This window comes from Stylophora pistillata, chromosome 13, assembly GCF_964205215.1.
Source record: "Stylophora pistillata chromosome 13, jaStyPist1.2, whole genome shotgun sequence".
NCBI classification, from domain to species: Eukaryota; Metazoa; Cnidaria; class Anthozoa; order Scleractinia; family Pocilloporidae; genus Stylophora; species Stylophora pistillata.
Genome location: NC_142531.1, coordinates 22,366,788 through 22,386,810, shown reverse-complemented (window position 1 = coordinate 22,386,810; position 20,023 = coordinate 22,366,788). Strand labels below are relative to the sequence as shown.

Sequence of the window (20,023 nt, the reverse complement as noted above, 5' to 3'; positions counted from 1 at the left end):
ACTGAAATTGGCTCTGAAGTTATAAAGCTAAAAACAATTCAATATATCATGGCATAGCTCCTTTTAGTTCATAACTCACATGATTAGCTTCCTAAGCCTCCCTTTTAGCTCGTATACTTTCTATTATACATTAGCTTAAAGAAATTGGTGTTAGATCAAGCCATGCACCCCTGTATGAAGCTAAAAGTTAATGCTCTGAAGGGAGGGATAACTAAAACCAGCCGATTCCTATTTGGAAGGTGTGACAAAACTTCCTACAAACAAAAGTTGTCTAAAGAACTGTTCTTCAATTCATCTGGCATGCATCTCTACAGACTGCTTTAGATGTAATAAATAAGTTTATAACAACTGTTTTCCACAAAGGCTTTTAAATTAATCAAGACCTGAATGTGACTATCTCACATGGCATCTACAAAGTCAGGCTCATTTGAAGGATCATCTGGAGGTTCCTGCGACAAATAGAAATCAAAGAAGTCCATAGTAAAGTACTATAATTCTAATAAAAAATGCAATATGTGGCATAGGCTTCTGTCATTGAACTGTTCTCAGATTTTGTCTCAGATGAGATCTAAGTACTCCACTTTGTAGCTGTCTTATTCCTCATAGTGACAAGAAAACTTTTGGTGACTGAATTTGAAGCAAAAGTTGTCTTTAAGTTTCCAATTACGAGCCATACGACAAATAACAAAACAGCAGTCCCACTTATTTCAAAGACAAGTAGCAGTATGATAGCTCCTGCAATATTATTGTGCATGTAGTGTCCTTCTCCTTCACCTTTTCTTTTCCTGAGACAACTGAAACTTTATTTCTGGTAATCACACAATTACTTTAGGTCCCCAAATGGTGGCCTTTAAGAAAAAGTTAAGCTTGAAGCCCCACAGCTGTGTGAGGTGTAAATGGGGCAATGAAAATCAAATACTGACCTGATTCAGCTTTTTAAACTCCACAACTTGATGGAAAATGTAATCCAAAATGTGTCTGGCATCTCTGGAGGCAGCTGGTAACTTGCTGGAAACACCCAGGATATCACCACATTCACGAACATAATACTCAAGATCATCTTCAGTACCTACAACAAAGGAGAAGTTCAGTAAAAAACTGTTTTTTTCACCTTTTGAGAGGACATAAAGCAGTAGTCCTAACAACTCCATCCAATAGGAGATTAGATTTTCTCCCAAATAGCCACCATGCTCATGATGAGACGAACAACATCAGCAACCGATAATATTTTTGGTATTGGTGCACTCACATTTGTTGGTTATTTGAGCCAGTCTTGTCTTCTCTGATGAGAAACACTCATCCAAATCAAACAAATCCAATGCTGGAGCAGGTAGCTCGCGAAATGTTGGTGGAAACACCTGCAAGAAAAAATTAATATCATTTATTAAGTAAGTCATGTCAGATTCTTTCATTTCAGTATGGTATTACTCAAGTGAAAGAAATAACCCTCCCAATTAAAACTAGCTTGAGCACTTCAATAAGTTTAGACAGAGTTCAACCAGAGTGGAGGGAAATACCAAACAGTATGATCAGAACTCAATGGAAAAACAGCCAATTGTCTGGGGGTCGGAAAACAAGGCCCACTCCAGTTCCTCTTTAGTTGAGAGAGTGGCATGAATTTTCTTGAAGAATTGCAGAGCAAATAAGGAAAAATATTAAAATGGAGACAATGCCAGAACTAAATAAGACTTTGCAGAACAGTGTTTGTTTCTCATGCGAGAGAGCTTTAATTTTTTTAATATGCTACTGACAATAACTATTTGTTTTGAAGGAGAGTTTTGCTAATAAATTTACCGCAGGTTGAAGTGGTGGAAGTGGGGTCTCAAACTGTGGAGTTATTAGTAACAGTGATTCATGTTTCACTCTAAGGTCTTCATATGCTCTGTGATGTAGAAACAACATACAGAAATATCAGCCTTTATCAAAGAACTTAACAGTATGCAATATTATTCAAAAGTGGTCATCAAATGTCATTCAATACTGTGATTATATGTCATTTGAGGAAAAAGTTTCTCAATTAAGTCTTAGTTTACTCAACATTTTTCTCAAGCCCTTATCACCCTTTGGTCTGTATTGCTTTATACTTATTTTCCATCAATTTAATTATCAAGTTTCTAAGGTAGCAAGGAAGCCCATGAAAAACCACAAGGCTTTTGCATAACAGGCTCCCTCTAGCAAGTGTCCTAATCACAGTCTAAGGTGATGTTTTTGTAACATAAAATTGGGTATTACTTTAGTTTGTTCTTGCTGCACTGGTGATACTTTCTTATAATCCACCAGGCTGAGTCCAAACCTTGAAAGGAAAACTTTAAGGTGAAGGAATTCGAAATATTGAAATAACAGTTTAAGGGTGTTGTTGTTGTTGTTGTTTTTTTGTATAAAATTGGGTAATCCTTGTAACATTATACCTTATGGCAGCTGGGACTACACTTGTGTCAAGTTTGAACAGATTTTCGTCAAACATTTTTGTGATATCTGAGCCAGCACTCTGTAAAGAATGAGTGACACACTGTAAGATTACCAAATTAAAAACTTTCAACAATAATATCCACCTTAGGTGACTAAGTACCTATTGATTGAGTGTGAAGGCCGGATGGGAAAATATCCGGCTCCATGTCATGATGTGCGGACCGAGCACAGAGAGGTCAGCACCTCATGACCAAGAACAAAATATTTTCCTGTCCATGCAGCCCAACCAAACCCAGTCAATAAGCATTTTGTCATATAACCACGAGGTGTCTAAAAATTTCAACCCAAATATATATAGGATGTGATAAATGGGCACATGCAGGCGCCACACGAGCAGAAAAAAATTCTACAATTAAAACTTTTACTCTATTTTTTCAAGTCTGAACAAGAAACTCCCAATTCCTTGAAAAACTCGACAGTTTTTTCTCATTTCTGTTTTCCTTAACGTTTTTGCAACAGAGCAACTTGAGGGCAGCTAGATGGCCTTGCACACGTCAGATTTCACTATGGTTTTCTTTGGGATTGCACGAGCAGGGCCAGACAAGTCATGTGATAATAACATTTCTTTCAGACTGACACACAGTCCCTACAGGGACCACCCACCATGAGGTCTGATCCTCAAGAGTCTTCTCTGACAACAACTTCCTCTTGGCTTATTAAAACATTTACCCCTATCACAATTACAACAGTTCTTTTCAGCACTACCTTAGCATGGACACAATTATGGGCACCTTGCAAGTATAAAGAATTTTAATCCAGAAGAAGCTTTCGTCTCCTAGACTTGAAGCGCTGATATGTCCCTCTACATGTTACAATACAGGAGGATCCTGTCATGAAAACATTCCATTTTTATCAATGAAAACAATCCTGTTTTATGCATATGCTGTACCTCATCTCCTTCTTGAAGACAAACCCTCAGCCTCTCTGACATCCTGGGAGTGTCGGGGATGTAATGATAGTCTGATATCTTAAACAGACAAATTGTTTTAATTTTCACCTTGGATAATTATCACAACTGATAACTGTGTGATTGTAAAGTACAAGTATTCTCATTACACGTTTGCTAGATAACGTGTGGAAATTATAGGGAGAGGTAACTTGTCCATCAATTCTAGCAGTAAACCTCTCTCTGTGGCTACAAACTACAGCAACTTATTAAATTAATACAACCTTCAATGCATTTGAAATAAACAATCACTGATAACAAAAGTTAAAATACCTCAGGGTCCTCTGCATCGATATTGTTGAGTTGTATGTCATTTGTTGTGAGCCATTGGAATACCACATCCTGGAGAGAGAGAGAGAGAGAGAGAAGACCTTATTGTTAAATTTACTAGCATTATTTGTTAAAATTAGTGTAAAAATAATTTTTAGTAACTAAAGGCATGTAATAACCCTTTCACTTTTACAATCTAATAATATTTATTCTCTATATCATTTCCCATACATTTTTCACAAATGTACCCCCTCTCAAAAAATTCAATAATAATAATAATAATAATAATCAATAAATAAAATAAAAATCAATACAGATTTTTATAAAATATTTTTTGAAAAATCTTTAAAAACCTATTACTTATTTTGGCTATATGAAAGAGTTAATCAGTGACAATCACTTCCTAAGTTTCTAATAATCCACAGAATTTTTGAAGGCAAAGAGTTAAATGGAAAGCGATGTTCATCGTTCATGTTACAACTTTAAATGTCTAAGAGATATTTAGTGTTCTCGAGATCACAGCCTTCTGCTGCATATTTTGAAGAACTCCCTTACTCTTGTTTCCGACCAACTCCTTCATTGAAACTGCTGCATAATAATAACTAATGAATAATTAAAATAAAAATCAATACAGTTTTAGAGGATGATGATAAATTTTCCTGAAGAATTAATTCTTTACCAACCTGAACCTTTGCATTTTCTTCTTTGTCCAGATATTGATCACTGAACATATGCACAGAGCCCAGGATGACCATTTTGCCTTTTGAATGCTGAGGAAAGTATCTGATGTCAATATTAAATTAAAGAGGAGGGGGGAAGTAATAATAGGTGTAGCTTAAGGTACATAAAGATCCCAGAAAACTGAATGGTAGCTCAACAACATGCACTCAGTTTGATTCTGCATTAATTAAAAGAAAAATGCACTTAGGATGGTCATTTACTACGTGTAATACAAATCCCACAATACTAGGATTTTGTATAATTTCAGAGCTGAGCAAAGAGTTTCCAGCAATCTGATTGGTCGAGCAGTTCCTTATATGACACTATATAAACCGTTCCACGTAGTTTGTATAAAATGTTACAATAAATGTTAATAAATGTTACTAAAATGTTATGATTTTAGAAATTTCTCTGTTGTTCAGCTCTGAAATTAGACTTCTAAAATAATTATTCGCCTCAGGTTCGGTGAATATTGTCGAACAATCCCCTCAACTTCATCTCGGGGTTTATTCAACAATATTCACTCGCCTTCAGCGAATAATTGTTAAATAGGAGGGAGGGGGGCAGAGGGATAAACAATACCAGTACCCAATTTGAAGTTAAGTCAATATACTGTCCAGATGTAGTTATTCCAAGATATAACATATAAAAGCAAATTCATATTTTATACATTACGGTGGCCAATTTACATATTTCACCTGAGTTGACATAACCAAATTACATTGTTACCCCCACCGACGTAGCACCACAGTTTCTTTAGAAACTTTTAGCTTTTATATTTTAAACAGCCAACTTGTGCATTATAATGAGAACAAGACCTAATAGCAAAGGTTGTTTCCTACAAAAAATAATTTGTAGTTTTAGCCTGAGATTAAGCCCGTCTGAAACAACAGTGTCCGTAGTTATTGAGCGTCTACAGAATAACATTCAACTGTCTACAAATTTGAAAGAGGAATAGAGATTTGTTTTTGCAAGGATTATATGAATTCAGATGATCATTTCTTAATTAATGGTACAGATAAGGGCATTCAGGTATGCAACACCATTTGGAAAAGTTTTCTATATATTTTATATTCTGAAAGATGCACATTGTAGTCATACAGACATAAGCAAACCTTTAGAAAAAACTTAACTGGCCATCACACTTACTCTAGTTGAGTGGAAGGCACAAACTGGTCTGTTCAGTGGGAAGGACACACTACCAGTTGATAAAACAGAAATGGCTGGTTTCATCACATTCAGTGTTGCACCAAACGGATATACAAATGTAAGAGATCTGTGAAAAGAAAGGAAAAATTGACCAAAATATATGAAGAAAATCCTAATTGCTAAATAAATGTACAGCACATCTGTATATATGCAAGCATAAACTCACTGATCATGGCATCTAAAGCACATCAAGTTATAAAATAATTTAGCTACTAAAATTATTATAATCAATTTGATCATAATAACTTTTGATTATCAATGGTGAGGGCATGCTTGGTACCCCTTTAGCACATACCAAAAATGTGTATGAATGTGTCGAAACATCGTGAAGAAGATTTCCTTTCAAGCATCATTTAAATTAACTAATTCTTGGCTTCACAGACTGAGATGTAAGGCACTTGGAAAGTTTGGAGAGCACTCAACAGCTTGCATCTTCACCAACTATATTATGTTTCAAAAATTTTGATATGGGATTTCATACTGGCCAATTGCTAAAAATGAAACTTACTGTCCAAGTTCTGTCTTTTCAAGATCTGACATTCCAGGAACATACTTGTCAGCTGCTCGATTGATCTCTCTAATTACAAGGACAGAAAAAGACAAAGTCAACATCTGTCATTCTTAGGTTTAGCCATCGAATATAAGAATGTGATAGGCATGATGGCACATAAAATTGGGATATGAGCAAACAAAATAATTTTTTTGGAAAAATATAATTTCTATCGTTAGTCACAAAATATGAAATAGTTATTATAATGGTCACAACTTGCCTGTTAAGAACTCCATTAGAGATCAACACTTCCTTGGGATGGAAATACTTGTAATACACAGTTCTCACAACTGAGTCTGTAATTAAGATATTTTTATGATTAAATGCTGTGTTTACATACTTTTATTAGAAGGTGTCATTGTGCTATTATCATGGGAAAGATAGTTTACTCTGACTCAAAGAGACCCTTTCACCTCAGGAATATAAAGGAAAACTTGACAAATTGTTACATGGAAGACTAGCTACTGCAGAGGACAAGGTTAAATGTTAAAACATTTCTATTAGAAAGGAAAAATGGTAGAGAGCCATGGATGAGATGAATTTCTTAATAACAGCTTTTATTAAAAACTAGATCATTGGATAATGCAATTCAAGACTTTTTATTGGCTGAGCCATCATGGTATATCAGCCAATATACCATAATCTACAAATATGGTAAACGTACATGTCAGCTTAAAATTAAAATGAGCTAAAAATTTAATAAAATTTAATAATTTAATTTAACGTTTTTAATAAAACAATTATTCCACTCGCGCTTGTTGGATACAAGATGATTATAGCCAACTTGGCGCTATGCACCTTGTTGGCTATCTATCATCTCATATTCAACGTGCGCTCGTGGAATAATTGTTAATTATGTACTAACCATTGTTCACCATGATTCCATAATCTTCTAAGAGAAAGTTGATGTTGGTGTCAAAACGACTCTCTCCTCCTTCTCCCAATAGGACAAGAAGACTTCCTCCTTTCTCAATGTACTGCTTAAGTGCATCAAACTGGAAAAAAACACATGACAGTCATTTCTAAATACTACTCAGCGGCATAGACAGGACAGCTGTCAAATAAAGGGGGTGTACAACACTTGGGTCTTACTCACGCTTAGCATTCTAATTCTAACCATTTTCACTGCATTACCGCAGCAGGGTAGGACTAGAACGGAACCTATGCAAACCATGCGAGTAGTCCACCCAATAAATCCCACCCATCCCAACCCAGGGGAGGACATCCATTACACAGTAATCTCGTGCGTGGGAAATTAATGTCCCCTACCCCTAACCCTGCAGGAGACGGGACCTCCATTTATTCGTCCCTATCCCTGAAGACTAGAATATCTAACCATTACTTGATGTTATAGAAAGGTAGCATATCCTTCTCAATTATTTAAAGACCTTGAGTGTTGATCTAGCCGGGGCTTGAACCCTCGACCTCCCGCACAACAGTCCAGCGCTCTATCCATTGAGCTAACTGGGAGGCAGTTAGGTTACTGAACTGCTTTAAATATTCACTTAAGGCAACAAAAACAGGGGTGGGTTAAATTCATCCCCTGACCACACCCAACCAAACCAAATATATTCAAGAACAATAATTATATTTATTTATTCTTAAAGGAATTTCTATCTGTAATTAGCATAGCTCCACTTATATATTACCTCAGAAGTAGTAAACTTTCTTCTTGGCCCTCCAAATATCATTATTTTGGCTGTTACAATTCTTTCCAGTGTAATTTCATCTTTGTTACTAAAAATAATGAGCAAAGGTATCTTGAAGACTATAGCCATATTGCAGCCACTTATAACATTTACCACACACAATATTTACAATGATAGAAACATATATTCCATAACCTAGTTATAGGGTTATACTGTACAGTTGAACCTCAATTATCCAGATTTCTCAATTACCTAGACTTTTTCTGGTACATAGTCATGATCAAGATCTATAGCCAGATTCTTTTTAAAACTGCAGCATTGAAAAGTGAAGTACAGGCAATGTTCTTATTTAAGACAAACTGACTTACCTCAACATTTTAAGCCAATGTAAAAACATTTTCATTAATTTTAATTGTTGATACACACTTGTAGAGGTATTCACGTAGGACAGTGAAGATGTAGACCATATCTTTTTCAAAAAGATTTTTAAATGTTTTGTTTTAGGATTAAATGTTGCTTACTTAATTTAACCAGTCTTTGTTCCTCATTAATGTACATATTCTCAATTATCCACACCCTCAATTATCCAGACTATTTTTGTCTAGTTCCAAAAGGTTTGGATAATCGAGGTGCAACTGCGTTATATTGGCTGATAGTTTCTAAAAGAAACTGTTTGGGCTGCGTCGGTGGGGGTAACGAAATAATTTGAATATAACAACAAAGTTGAAATGGTAAATTGGCCACCGTTATGATTATAAAAGCTGACGTTTCGAGCGTTAGCCCTTCGTCGGAGCGAATATATAGTGTATATGTGAATGTATAGTGTATATGCATAGTATATTGATCTGTTTCCATTGCTTTTTATTTAAAATCCTGCTGTCCACTTGTGTTTGCTGCAGCATTACATGATGGTTTTAAGGACCTTCCCTGAATTACTTTAACCCTTAAACACCTATGAATGATGAAGATCTATTTTCTCATTACAGCATCATCACTGAATCAAACATTAGGGTCATGAGAAGAAAGGAAATGTGATCACCAGCATTCGAAGTTCCCGATCTTTAACCATGTTCTCCTTCTCATTATCACAGGAAATGTGTAAAGAACAGTGTGGAGAATATACATACTGATGTCAGGGTGCAAAGGGGTTACAGCATCTATCTAAAATTATGCTAGTTAGTAACAAAAACAAAAACATAGTTATACATACGTGATGACTTTCCAATTGGATCTCAGTTTTCTAACCAGTGATTTAAAACCATTGTTTGGTGTGAAAAGTTCTCCTTTAGATGCATTAAAGATAATTGTATTGCTTTGCTGCCCTTCAGTATTCTCATTATTGGCCTCCTAGAGAAGAAGAAAATAATCCATAAAGTAAAATGTCACAAATCCCTTGAGTGAAATATTTCTTTGTAATAAAGACTTACAGCTTACAATAATTCCAATTTGAGAGTTGTTCAAAATTTAGGAACTCATTGTATGACACTTTTCTAAACTGATCTCTAAGACAGAAACAATGAACCCTTTAACTCCTATATAGCTAAGGGTGACTAATGTTGAATTTCTCCTTACAATAATTTATAAGGATATGATTATCAACTAAAGAAGCTCTTGATTGTTAAACAAATTCTCCTTATCAGAACCTTAGGAAATGTATAGAGAACAGTATGGAGAATATGCATACTGATATTAGGGTGTACATGGCCAGGACTGGTCCGTCAATAGTTCTACAAGTGAGGAATATCTGTTGGCCAGCAAATTAAATATATAACTTAAGAATTTAAGCACTGTTCCCTCGGTCAGTAGCTTATTTCCCATGAACTAAAAGAGTCTTTTTTTTTTAGAGATATCATGAATTTTACAGATCCTAAAGTTTGAAGTACAAGATCTGCTTTTTTTCTAATCACTTTCCACACGGTAATATTATTTAATTTGTTCTTCAGCTGCATGTTGAACCCGCTCAATTAAACTCAATACATATTACTTGCACAAAAAGGGAAGGGAAAATTTACGAGAGATAATGGAACACTGCGTTTTAGTGATAATTTGCAGCTTTAAGCGGGTTTCTCCGATTCCTTAGCAACATGCATGGTACGCTTCAAAGTAAATATTATGACGCTCGATTTTCTAATGATTTTCGGGAGAGAAAATCAGTGCATAAAGAAGCGATACACCCTTGTCATAAGGATTGTAATAAAATTTGATCATTTTATACAAATTCTCACGGATCACTTGTCCCTGATTTTAATATTTAGTAACCTTTTTCGAGTAAACTTTGCGAACTTCCTACCTGTGTTGTTGTGCCAGGCGCCATTTTGATCATTGGCAGCAAAAATTTGGGCTAGTTTCCAGGGAGTCTCTGCCAAGGCCTTTGGATCGGCCGGGCCTAGTCTTCCCGCTTAGTACGATGAAGGATGTGTTACGCACCCATAGTATGTATGTTTGCACTCAGTAGGCCTAGCCACAAGTTGCCGATGAATCCCAAAAAAGTTGCCGATAAAAGTGTCTAAAAGTTGCCAAAACGTTGCTATTTTTTTCAAAAAGTTGCCGAAAAGTTGCTGAATTTCCAAAGTTGCCGAAAAGTTACCAAAATTTTTCTGCTTTTCGTACCTTTTTTAGGTGTTAAAGATTGAAAATTGGCACATTGCTTCTTATCAAAACTTTATTTGTCAAAGTCCAATGATAATATCAGAGGTTCTTTCCATTTCATTTGATCAATTGGTTAGCTCAATTCCCGGTTGGCTCAATTGGTAGAGCGCCGGGACTGTTGTGCGGGAGGTCGAGAGTTCAAATCCGGCCGGACCAACACTCAGGGTCTTTAAATAACTGAGTAGAAAGTGCTGCCTTTGTAATAATATCTGCAAACGGTTAGACTTTCTAGTCTTCTCGGATAGGGACGATAAATGGAGGTCCCGTCTCTGTGATTTAAATTTGTGGAACGTTAAAGAAACCACACACTCCTCGAAAAGAGTAGGGCACGTAGTGCCCGGTGTTGTGGTCTATCTTTGTGCAGTGTCTATCCAGGGTGAATTGGGGGGAGGGGTGGTGCCTCGCATGGACCTTGTGTTCCGTTCGCACTAACCTTCCGGGTCTAGTCCCACCCGGTAAAGTCGTTAAAACAAAACAATAAAACATCAACAAATATCACTGTAATTGTCAGCCATCTTGAAAAACGTGCAAAGTGGTACAGTTGACCTCGTAATAAGGCATCACAAAAATCAACCCATGGGGGGGGGGCTAATTATTGTATTTTAGAATGAATTAAAGCAATGTCTATCGAAAGCTGACCAATGTGGCTCAAAACGTGAAGAAAGTGGCTTCAAAGAACCTCAAAAAGCCCAAAGTTGCCAAAATTCTAAAAAAGTTTCCGAAAATCTTACAAAAATTTGTACCATCCATTTGATAAAGAAATTTAAAAGAATGTAAGGTTTTCCTCGCAGCACTTGCATAATCCATCTTAGGTTACTTTAACCACCCAAGTGTCCATATCATGTGTGAGAAGTTGAGACGTGAATCTTTTTCAGCCATGGAAAACTGGAAACAAAAGTTCAAGATAACGATTTTACTAGGTCTTAGAAAAAATTGGATTCGTGACAATCTCCGAATGCGTCATACTATTCAAATTCAAATTTTAGTCATAGGTGCGAACTTCTTTTAGTGTCTGAATTAAATTTGTAATGAAAAAGGTTTGGAGCTTTTTTTCTCTCCCCTTTGCATCCCGGACTGAAATTAAAGACAAAATCGTAACTCGATGCTTTGCTACCAAACCCTTTTTGCCATTTTATTCTCTACCTTGCCAGTGCCTATCAAATGCATAGTGATTGGTTGTTTTTAACAACAACTGGCAAAATTTTGCCAATGGGGCACTACGATATATTTTTCAGGTTTTTTCTTTCTTTATCCCTTTAGTTGACGAGATAAGAAAAAATATCTTAGTATCATGCAAGCTGCAGGTGATTCAAATCTTATTGTTGCCATTATCTGGACCATTGATGTTCCTTATATTATAAGACGTCCTAATACTTAATTGAAGAAAAGCAATTGATCAATCGCTGTAAGAAATCAATGGTTGAATAGTTATGAATTATCAAAAGTTGCCGAACGATTATTTGGTTCTAACCTCATCGGCAACATTCAACTCAAGACTTCCTCATATCCGTTGACTCTTTAAAAATGCGCCCACAATTTGGCTTTACGTAGCAAACATGACAATCCTTTTCTTTTTAACAGTTCATAGTTGTACCCTATAATTATCATTTACAATAAAAGGAGACAATTCGAAGATAAAAAGAAATTTTGTGACATCTTATTCTGGTTTTATCCGCCGTAAACTGTCTCAGAATAAAAGCAGGAGTCTAATCGGTAGAGTTTAAATTAGGAATAAATTAGCATTTAGAGTCAAACCAAACAGACATCTGTGACTGTACTGTTATCATTTACACCTTATTTGAAACTCCGTCTTTTTAGGTAGAAATTCATTCATAGCTGAACGAAGAGGATACAGCATTACATACAATTTCGGAAAAACGAGAGATTTTAAAAAGAAGTCTATAACAACAGGGGATTGTAAATTTTCTGGTAAACACACACTAACACATTGTTAACTAGTATTATTAACATCTCTAAAACTCATGATTATGGACATTCTTGAAATAAAAAAACAAAATTCAAATTTGTAACTGGCTCTATGACCTACAGGCTACACACTCGGTGTCGATCGATTTGGAAGAGAACTCTGCAACAACCGGTGATGGTAAATTTTATTTCACATCTTTTGGCAAACTCGATAAGTGAAAAGTCATCTTCACATATAAATAATTACAATGAACATTCTTCTTATAACCAAAAACAACTGAAGACTAAAACTAAACCAGTTCGTTTGTCAATATGACGTCAATATTAAGCGCGGCTTTTCACGGATTAGTGAGAAAAAAAAGTTCAAATGTCGTAATCGTAACACACAAATACCTCGAACACTCTCTTAAACTGCTCTTAAAAGTTTTATTCAATGCGTGCATATCTTTCTCAGATTATGATTAGATCTAATTATGTTAAATTTTGAATTGGCAGCACTAATAATATTTTCAAAGAGATATGGTTGGTGTTTCCATTGCCTTTCCTTCAGACTTTGCACAAACCTCTAGCAAATATTTCTTTGGGCTTCCTGTTTCGTTTTAACTAGATAAGAAAAATGTTTTTTTTTTATTTACCAAGCTTCCACGTTTACGGCAGGTGGTTGATTCTTGTTTTTGCGATTCTCTGGTGCGATTAAGCATTCTCCTTTGAACACTTCCGTCTTAATATTGCAGTGAACAAAGCAATTTATTAGTCGGAAATCAATTTGTTGTCGACGTTGTTCAGTATTCTTTTCCTTTTTCTTTTACTGTGATTATCTGTCCTTGCAACAAGAAATACTTCGTCGAAGACAGCGTACGCTGAGCGACGATAAGTGAAACTTCCCTTTATTAACTTGTCCAGTCTCGCAAAGCACACCGAAATGTAAGGATATTTTTCTCGACATCTCCCTAGATATCCCTCTGTACGGTTTCTGTTTGCTCTGATGCTCAGGATATTTACAAACTTTACTTGGCCGCCATTCCAAGCTGAATTCGTTTCTGTGCTCGGGACAAATTGTGAGATCTTCTCCGCACTCGTCTAACAATCCAACGCAGGCCAAACATAATTTACCGCCGTCTTCCTCTACTACTTCCCTGGAGGCTTTAAAACAACCATAGAAGTGCTCTTTGGTGCCGCTTGAACAATTATTAACGATAAAAATGGATCTAGCGCTCTTGTTTCGAGCAGAAAGGTTACTTTCTTTCGTAGAATATTGCTGGAAAGAACAAACACATTTAAAATCGCCCATCCCTACAATACGTTACGCATGGAAGGCGTGGGAAATGTCGGTGTCTTGTGCGTGTCAAGCAATCCTCTCAGCGCCTTACCAAAATAATGCCGTCGGAAAACAAAAATAGTCTTAATATATTGAATTTGCATTTTCGATATACCTGATCATTATTTTGCTTCTACTGCAAACAAATAAATACTTTTCTTACTTAAAAGAGCCTAAAAATTGTGGTGCAATAAAAAAAATAATAAAATTAAAAGCGGTCGGGCTTCACATATGATTTTAAGATAATATAAAACTGGAAAGAAACATCAAAATGGTTTTTCAAAATGCTCCTAAAGATTCTCTCGAGGTTTTCCTTGCGTTATGAAGACTTATAAGTCTCCAGTTTATAATTAGAAACAAACGGACTCTGTATTATGATATTTCTGGCGCGGGTCACCTAACCCTCCCAGGCACGCTAGATTGCTGTATTTCAAGGGAAAATTCTTCATCCAAGATGTAAACATCACATACCTTTTTTTTTTGTAATTGCTCAGATCATCGATTGTTCGAGCTGGAAAAAGCATTGAATTGAATCAAAACATGGCGGCCTTGTTTGCTTTTTCCCGCTATATTTTAGAGGTTTTTTTCCGTTATTTAACAAAATGGTGAAAATTGTCAAGTTTGATTGATGGCTCACAAATATATATATATATATATATATATTTTTATTTTTGTACGTAAAGATCTCGGTTTCTACTTTCACTTCGCAAAATATTTTTTTGTTGGCTGGAGATTTTGGAGAAACACCCACATCATGAATTCACTGCGTTTTTGGCACGGATTTTTGCTAATTTTTTAACAAAAGCTTAATACTAGTAGGGCTCTCTAAAAACTTAGTATCTAGATAAACCGTTCGGTCTAGATTGTAGGTTCATTGTGGGCAACAAGTGAGCCAATTTTGAGTGAAATCAGTTGGGGGTCGTGTAGCCATGACAATCTTTTCTTTTTAACAGTTCATAGTTGTACCTTAAAATTATCATATACAGTAAAAGGAGACAATTAATTCGAGAGTAAAAAGAAATTTTGTGACATCTTATTCTGGTTTTATCTCCATAAAATATCTAACAATAACAGCAGGAGTCTATTTTGCGCCATAACTACGTGGTAGTTTAACCGGTAGAGTTTAATTTAGGAATAAGTTAGCATTTAGAGTCAAACCACTGAACAGACATCTGTGACAGTATTGTTATTTTACATCTTATTTGAAACTCCGTCTTCTTAGATAGAAATTCATTCATGGCTGAGCGAAGAGGATCCAGTACTACATTCAATTTCGGAAAAACGAGAGATTTTAAAAAGAAGTCTATAAGAACCGAGGATTGTAAATTTTCTGGTAAACACCACACTAACACATTGTTGACTAGTAATATTAACATCTCTAAAACTCAGATTATGGACATTCTTCAAATAAAAAACAAATTCAAATTTGTAACTGGCTCTATGACCGACTCGTATCGCAATGAAATCTCAAAGTCTTTAATTTAGAAAGAAAAAAGAAACTCAAGGTCCAATAACGAAAAGGAAATACCACAACGAGGTAATATGCACTAAAAATAGAAAAAAACCAACTTGTTGAACGGCGGGAAAACGCGAGACATCATTGACTAAAACAGGGTGATAGGTGGATTTTGGGTGAAAATATGTGAGACGGAAAACCTTTTTTTCGCACCGAGCTAAGTCCTACGGGCTACACATTCGGTGTCGATCGATTTGAAAGAGAACTCTGCAACAACCGATGATATGGTAACGTGTATTTCACATCTTTTGGCAAACTCGGCAAGTGAAAAATCATCTTCACATATAAATAATTACAATGAACATTCTTCTTATAGCCAAAAACAATTGAAGACTAAAACTAAACCAGCTCGTTTGGCAATATGGCGTCAACATTGAACGCTTATCACGGATTAGCGAGAAAAAAAAAAGTTGAAATGTCTTAATCGTAACACACAAACACCTCGAACACTCTTAAACTGCTCTTAAAAGTTTTATCCAATGCGTTCATATCTTTCTTCGATTATGATTAGATATAATTATGATAAATTTTGAATTGGTGGCACGAGTAATATTTTCAAAGAGATGTGGTTGGTGTTTCCATTGCTTTTCCTTCAGAGTTTGTACAAACCTCCAGCAAATATTTCTTTGAGCTTCCTGTTTCGTCCTATCCTATGACAGTTATAAGTGTTTTCTTACAATAATCGCGACTTAATGGTCGGCTTTGCAAGTAATATAAGCATCCCTTGTGAGGGATCTAACTCCATGGACAGCAGAGTGCTTGTCTCATTGCCCACTTCACTGCTTGTTCCACCCCACCAATCTCTCGACTTGCGCTTGCCCTCACGAAGGCAACAAAAAGTTGATTTTTTTTTTTATCATAACATGATCTCGCGCAAATCTCTCAGACTACTCTTCTAAGTTTTATCCAATGCCCTCATTAGCTCCTAAGAGGAGTAAACACAAGAGTAAAATTTATACACATCTTTGTTTAGATTATATTGCACCTTGTAATTATGCGTGGTGGCGCGATACATACTTGGCTGCTGTCAAATTGTTCCTGTAGATATAAAGAATATCGACAACAGCTCGTGCAAGAATTCTGTTGTACTTCTTATTTCTTCCAAAGTTGAATTTTATCTGAAGAGCATTCTCCTGTAACACAACTCAAGAAGGATCTAACTCCATGGACAGCAAAGTGCTTGTCTGATTGTTTGCTTCACTGCTTGTCTTATTTCACTAATCTTCCAGCAGTAAAGAAACGGGTTTAATGTCGAGTTGAAGTAAACTAGAGAAACGGCTACTTCCCATATTACTAGATTGCGTGATGAATATGTTTTACTGTAACCGATTACCATTGACATTATAAAGTAAGGTGCATAACAAAAAACTAATGCTAACTGCACCCACAGTGCACTATACGCTGCCTTTCTGTATCGCGCCAGGTTCAGTGCATTTGGTTGGCACGGCTGTTGTTGAACAGAATCTTGTATATGAGTCTGATAATGCCTGAGAGCGTGAAAAATCTTTGTGTACGAAACGAGAGAAATAACTAGGCAAAGAATTATAACTATGTGGCCGTACAGATATGCTATACGGGGTTCCAAAATTAAACATAAAGAGGCGACAAGAGATAAAACCCAAAAAGTACCTTCAATGATATACGTGCTCTTCAAAGTAACAATTTGTCTGTATTTCAATCCAAACAACAGTAGGAGAAGTCTGTCCACGCTTATGGCTGTCAGCGTCAGCAAAGAGACTTCAGATAATACATAGCTTATGAGGAAGTTTGCGTAGCTTGCGTACCGACAAAGATTCCATTGTTCGTGAGTAAAGAACATCCGAAAAGTACCATGGAAAGGCTGGGCCACAAGGCCAACCAACAGATCAGTTGCTGTCAGACAACCATACAAGTGTTTGGACGGTGGATGAAGGGAAGATTCTTTGCGAAGGGCAACAAGGACAAGAGAATTGCCAAGAAACGCTGTGATGGAGAGGAAAATGTTAACTGCTGCGTAAAAATTTATTTCTTGTTGAAACCCATCCACCAAAAAGGGGGAGCAAAGCAGTTCCGTAAATATTTCCGCCTGTGTTCCACCTCTAGTGAAATTTTTTGTCCCCATTATCCTATATTCGTTTCCTTTTTTATGTGCTGAGGGTATCTGTAATTGCAAAGAGAAATATTTCGTCGAAACAGGACACGCCGAACGACGATAACTGAAACCCTCCTTTTAAAGAGACTTAAGACTCCCTTGACTTCCTCACCAGCTTTTGATAATTTAAAATGCGTCAGAAGTTTGCACCTGTGGGTTGCTAAGGCATGAAATAGCAAGAAAAGACAAAAATGAAGACATTTGTGGCATCCGTTTTTTTTTTATGGTGCGATAAACAGTTTCTACACCTACATGAACTTTCATTGATATGGGTGCTAATCAAGTGTCCATATTATCTGTGTGAAGTTAAGACTTGAATCGTTATCACTGTCGAGAAACTGAAATTGATAAAGTTCAATCACTTCGTCGGGGAATAAATTAGAATCGCAACAAACCCCGCATAGATAATACTGTTCAAATTTAAATTTTTAGTCACGAACTTCTTTTAAAATATTCAAATTAATTTGTCGGAAATAACGTTTAGCTTCTTTTTTTTTTTCTAACTGTTTGGCATCCTGGAATTAAAATAAAAGACGTAACCAAAACAGGATGTTAGAGTAACAAACCAGTTCTTTTTTCTATTTCTTTCTCTAAGCGATCTCTTCTTTCGCTGAAAAGAATTCGTAGTGATTGTCTTTAACAATGACAAGCAAAATATAGCCTATTTGACCGCATGAAGTCATTTCCTTCAAGTTCTTGCTACGTCTGGTTTAACTAGATAAGAAAAATGGTTTTTTTATTTAGCAAGCTTCCGCGTTTACGCGATTGTCAGGATTGACAGGATTCTCTGGTGCGATTAATCATTCTCCTTTGAACACTTCCATCTTAATACTGCAGTGAACAAAGCAATTTATTGGTCGGAAATCAATTTGTTGTCGACGTTGTTCAGTATTCGTTTCCTTTTTCTTTAACCGAGATTATCTGCCCTAGTAACAAGAAATATTTCGTCGAAGACAGCGCACGCTGAGCGACGATAAGTGAAACTTTCCTTCAATAAACACTTAAAGACTTCCTCGCCAACGTTTACTAATTCAAAGTGCGTCAGGAAACTGTCCTTCGGAACCAGCAAAGTGCCCCAGGAATGAAATGAAGTGAATGAAATGAAATGAAATGAAGGGAAAAAAATTGAGCCCCAAATGTTTCCTAAGGGAGCATGTTGCGCTCGATTACGAGTCGCTGTAATTATGTAGCACTATAGCAGCATGAAAAACACTTGGGATATAGTAAGTCTTTTTTTTATTTCCAGTTCGTCAGTTTAACACAAAATTTTCAAAAAATTTACTGTCGATCTGAAAGAAACTTTGTAACAACTGATGGTCAACTTTATTTCATACACTTTTGGTAAAGCCAGTAACGTATACAAAACGACTTCATATTCTTAAAGGAGATTGGAATGGATGCCTATCTGTCTTCGATTGTGATTTGTTTGAATAAAGTTTTAATTGGTAATATCATCATTGTTCCCATTGACTTTCCTTTATTCATTTACGTGCATTAAATAAAAAGTTATATACAAACCGCCAGAAACGATTTTTTTTTTTAGCTTCTTATTACCTGCTCCTATCCGGCACTAACATATCTGAGGAACGTTATCAAGTAATGATCGTTAATGAGTCAGGTTAAAAAGTATTCATTCGAGTGTGGCCTAAGAGCGATCTAACTCCATGGACAGCAGAGTGATTGTCTGATTGTCTGTTTCACTGCTTGTCTTACTTCACTAATCTTCCAGCAGTAAAAGAAATGGATTGAATGTCGAGTTTAAGTAAAGTAAGGCAACTGATACTCTCCATGTGATTACTAAGTGTGATGGATATGTTTTACTATGAGCGATCACGATTGCCACCAAAATGGTGCATAACAAACAAGTAATGCTAGCTGCACCCACAATGCACTATTCACTGCCTTTCTGTATCGCGTCAAGTTCAGTGCATTTCACTAACTTTAACTACCCAACAAGCCACTAATTATGCATGTATATGTGCCATACCTAATGAAGCTGGGGAAATCGAAAGGGTAAATGATATGGAAGTTATCTACTTCACCTTTCGTTTCACGAAATGGAGACCCTAATTCGAATTAATCACAGCATTATAGCAGAGGTAATGTCTTTAACGAATGAGTGCAATATTTATAAAGCCATTCTATGACCCTTTCTTCCGTGGATAATTGCCGATACCGAACAAAAATTCTCGGTCTTGGATTTTTGCCTTGAAAAACTCCTGGTACAAGCGAGATGCTACCGCTTTCCGTAGTTTGACTTCTCAATGTTGACATACTTGAACCGGCGTCTAAATCCCTCTTCGTATTTCTTATAGAGCTTGTATCCGGGGACAGTCTTGAAGGAGTTTGCGAAGTTGTGTACAAAGAAGTTCTAGACAGCGATCTTGGCGGGGAAATAGAAGTCCTTTTATTAGACACGCTTAGTTTTTCTTGAGGCATCCTCGTGAAGATGTAACCTTTCTCATCTTGCGTGTACTCAAGTGCCTTGGAAACTCGAGCTGGCATAGTATGAACATCTGTCTTCAACGGATACATCGGTAATATGCACACATATCTCGGACGCTGCAAGTTCGATTGTATTGCTCTATAGGGCCAGTTAGACTGATCGATGCGTGTCCCCATGTCGTTTCAAGGACTTAGGACTGAGATTAATTAAATTGTCTTATACCA

General features: G+C 36.2%; 2 protein-coding genes and 1 long non-coding RNA gene across 3 annotated transcripts; 1 reads left to right on the top strand and 2 right to left on the bottom strand.

Moving 5' to 3' along the window:
• Positions 1-338: 338 nt before the first annotated feature.
• On the bottom strand, positions 339-10,139 carry LOC111327737 (intraflagellar transport protein 52 homolog). Its single transcript, XM_088742724.1, has 15 exons — positions 10,104-10,139; positions 9,024-9,160; positions 7,814-7,901; positions 7,030-7,159; positions 6,381-6,460; positions 6,123-6,187; positions 5,555-5,681; positions 4,369-4,455; positions 3,689-3,757; positions 3,359-3,436; positions 2,409-2,488; positions 1,795-1,882; positions 1,250-1,358; positions 924-1,069; positions 339-449 (listed from the first exon to the last, which is right to left on the bottom strand). Exons 1-15 carry the CDS (start codon positions 10,134-10,136, stop codon positions 399-401), a joined length of 1,368 nt encoding a protein of 455 aa, XP_088598850.1. The 5' UTR covers positions 10,137-10,139; the 3' UTR covers positions 339-398.
• A 2,420-nt stretch (positions 10,140-12,559) lies between these two features.
• Positions 12,560-17,370, bottom strand: LOC148718178 (melanocyte-stimulating hormone receptor-like). Its single transcript, XM_088743674.1, has one exon. It carries the CDS (start codon positions 17,321-17,323, stop codon positions 16,379-16,381), a length of 945 nt encoding a protein of 314 aa, XP_088599800.1. The 5' UTR covers positions 17,324-17,370; the 3' UTR covers positions 12,560-16,378.
• Positions 17,371-19,311: 1,941 nt separating this feature from the next.
• Positions 19,312-20,023, top strand: LOC148718177 (uncharacterized). The gene is made up of 2 exons (XR_015994826.1): positions 19,312-19,452; positions 19,669-20,023. It is a non-coding gene; the product is annotated as an uncharacterized LOC148718177 (long non-coding RNA).

Excerpts from the sequence above, each read along its gene's own strand:
- LOC111327737 (XM_088742724.1), bottom strand. The coding sequence starts at position 10,136 with ATGATCAAAATGGCGCCTGGCACAACAACACAG. Across the intron at positions 1,070-1,249 it reads GGCTCAAATAACCAACAAAT|GTACTGAAGATGATCTTGAG; the intron begins GTGAGTGCACCA and ends CCTTTGTTGTAG. Across the intron at positions 450-923 it reads AGTTTAAAAAGCTGAATCAG|GAACCTCCAGATGATCCTTC; the intron begins GTCAGTATTTGA and ends TATTTGTCGCAG.
- LOC148718178 (XM_088743674.1), bottom strand. The coding sequence starts at position 17,323 with ATGGGGACAAAAAATTTCACTAGAGGTGGAACACAGGCGGAAATATTT.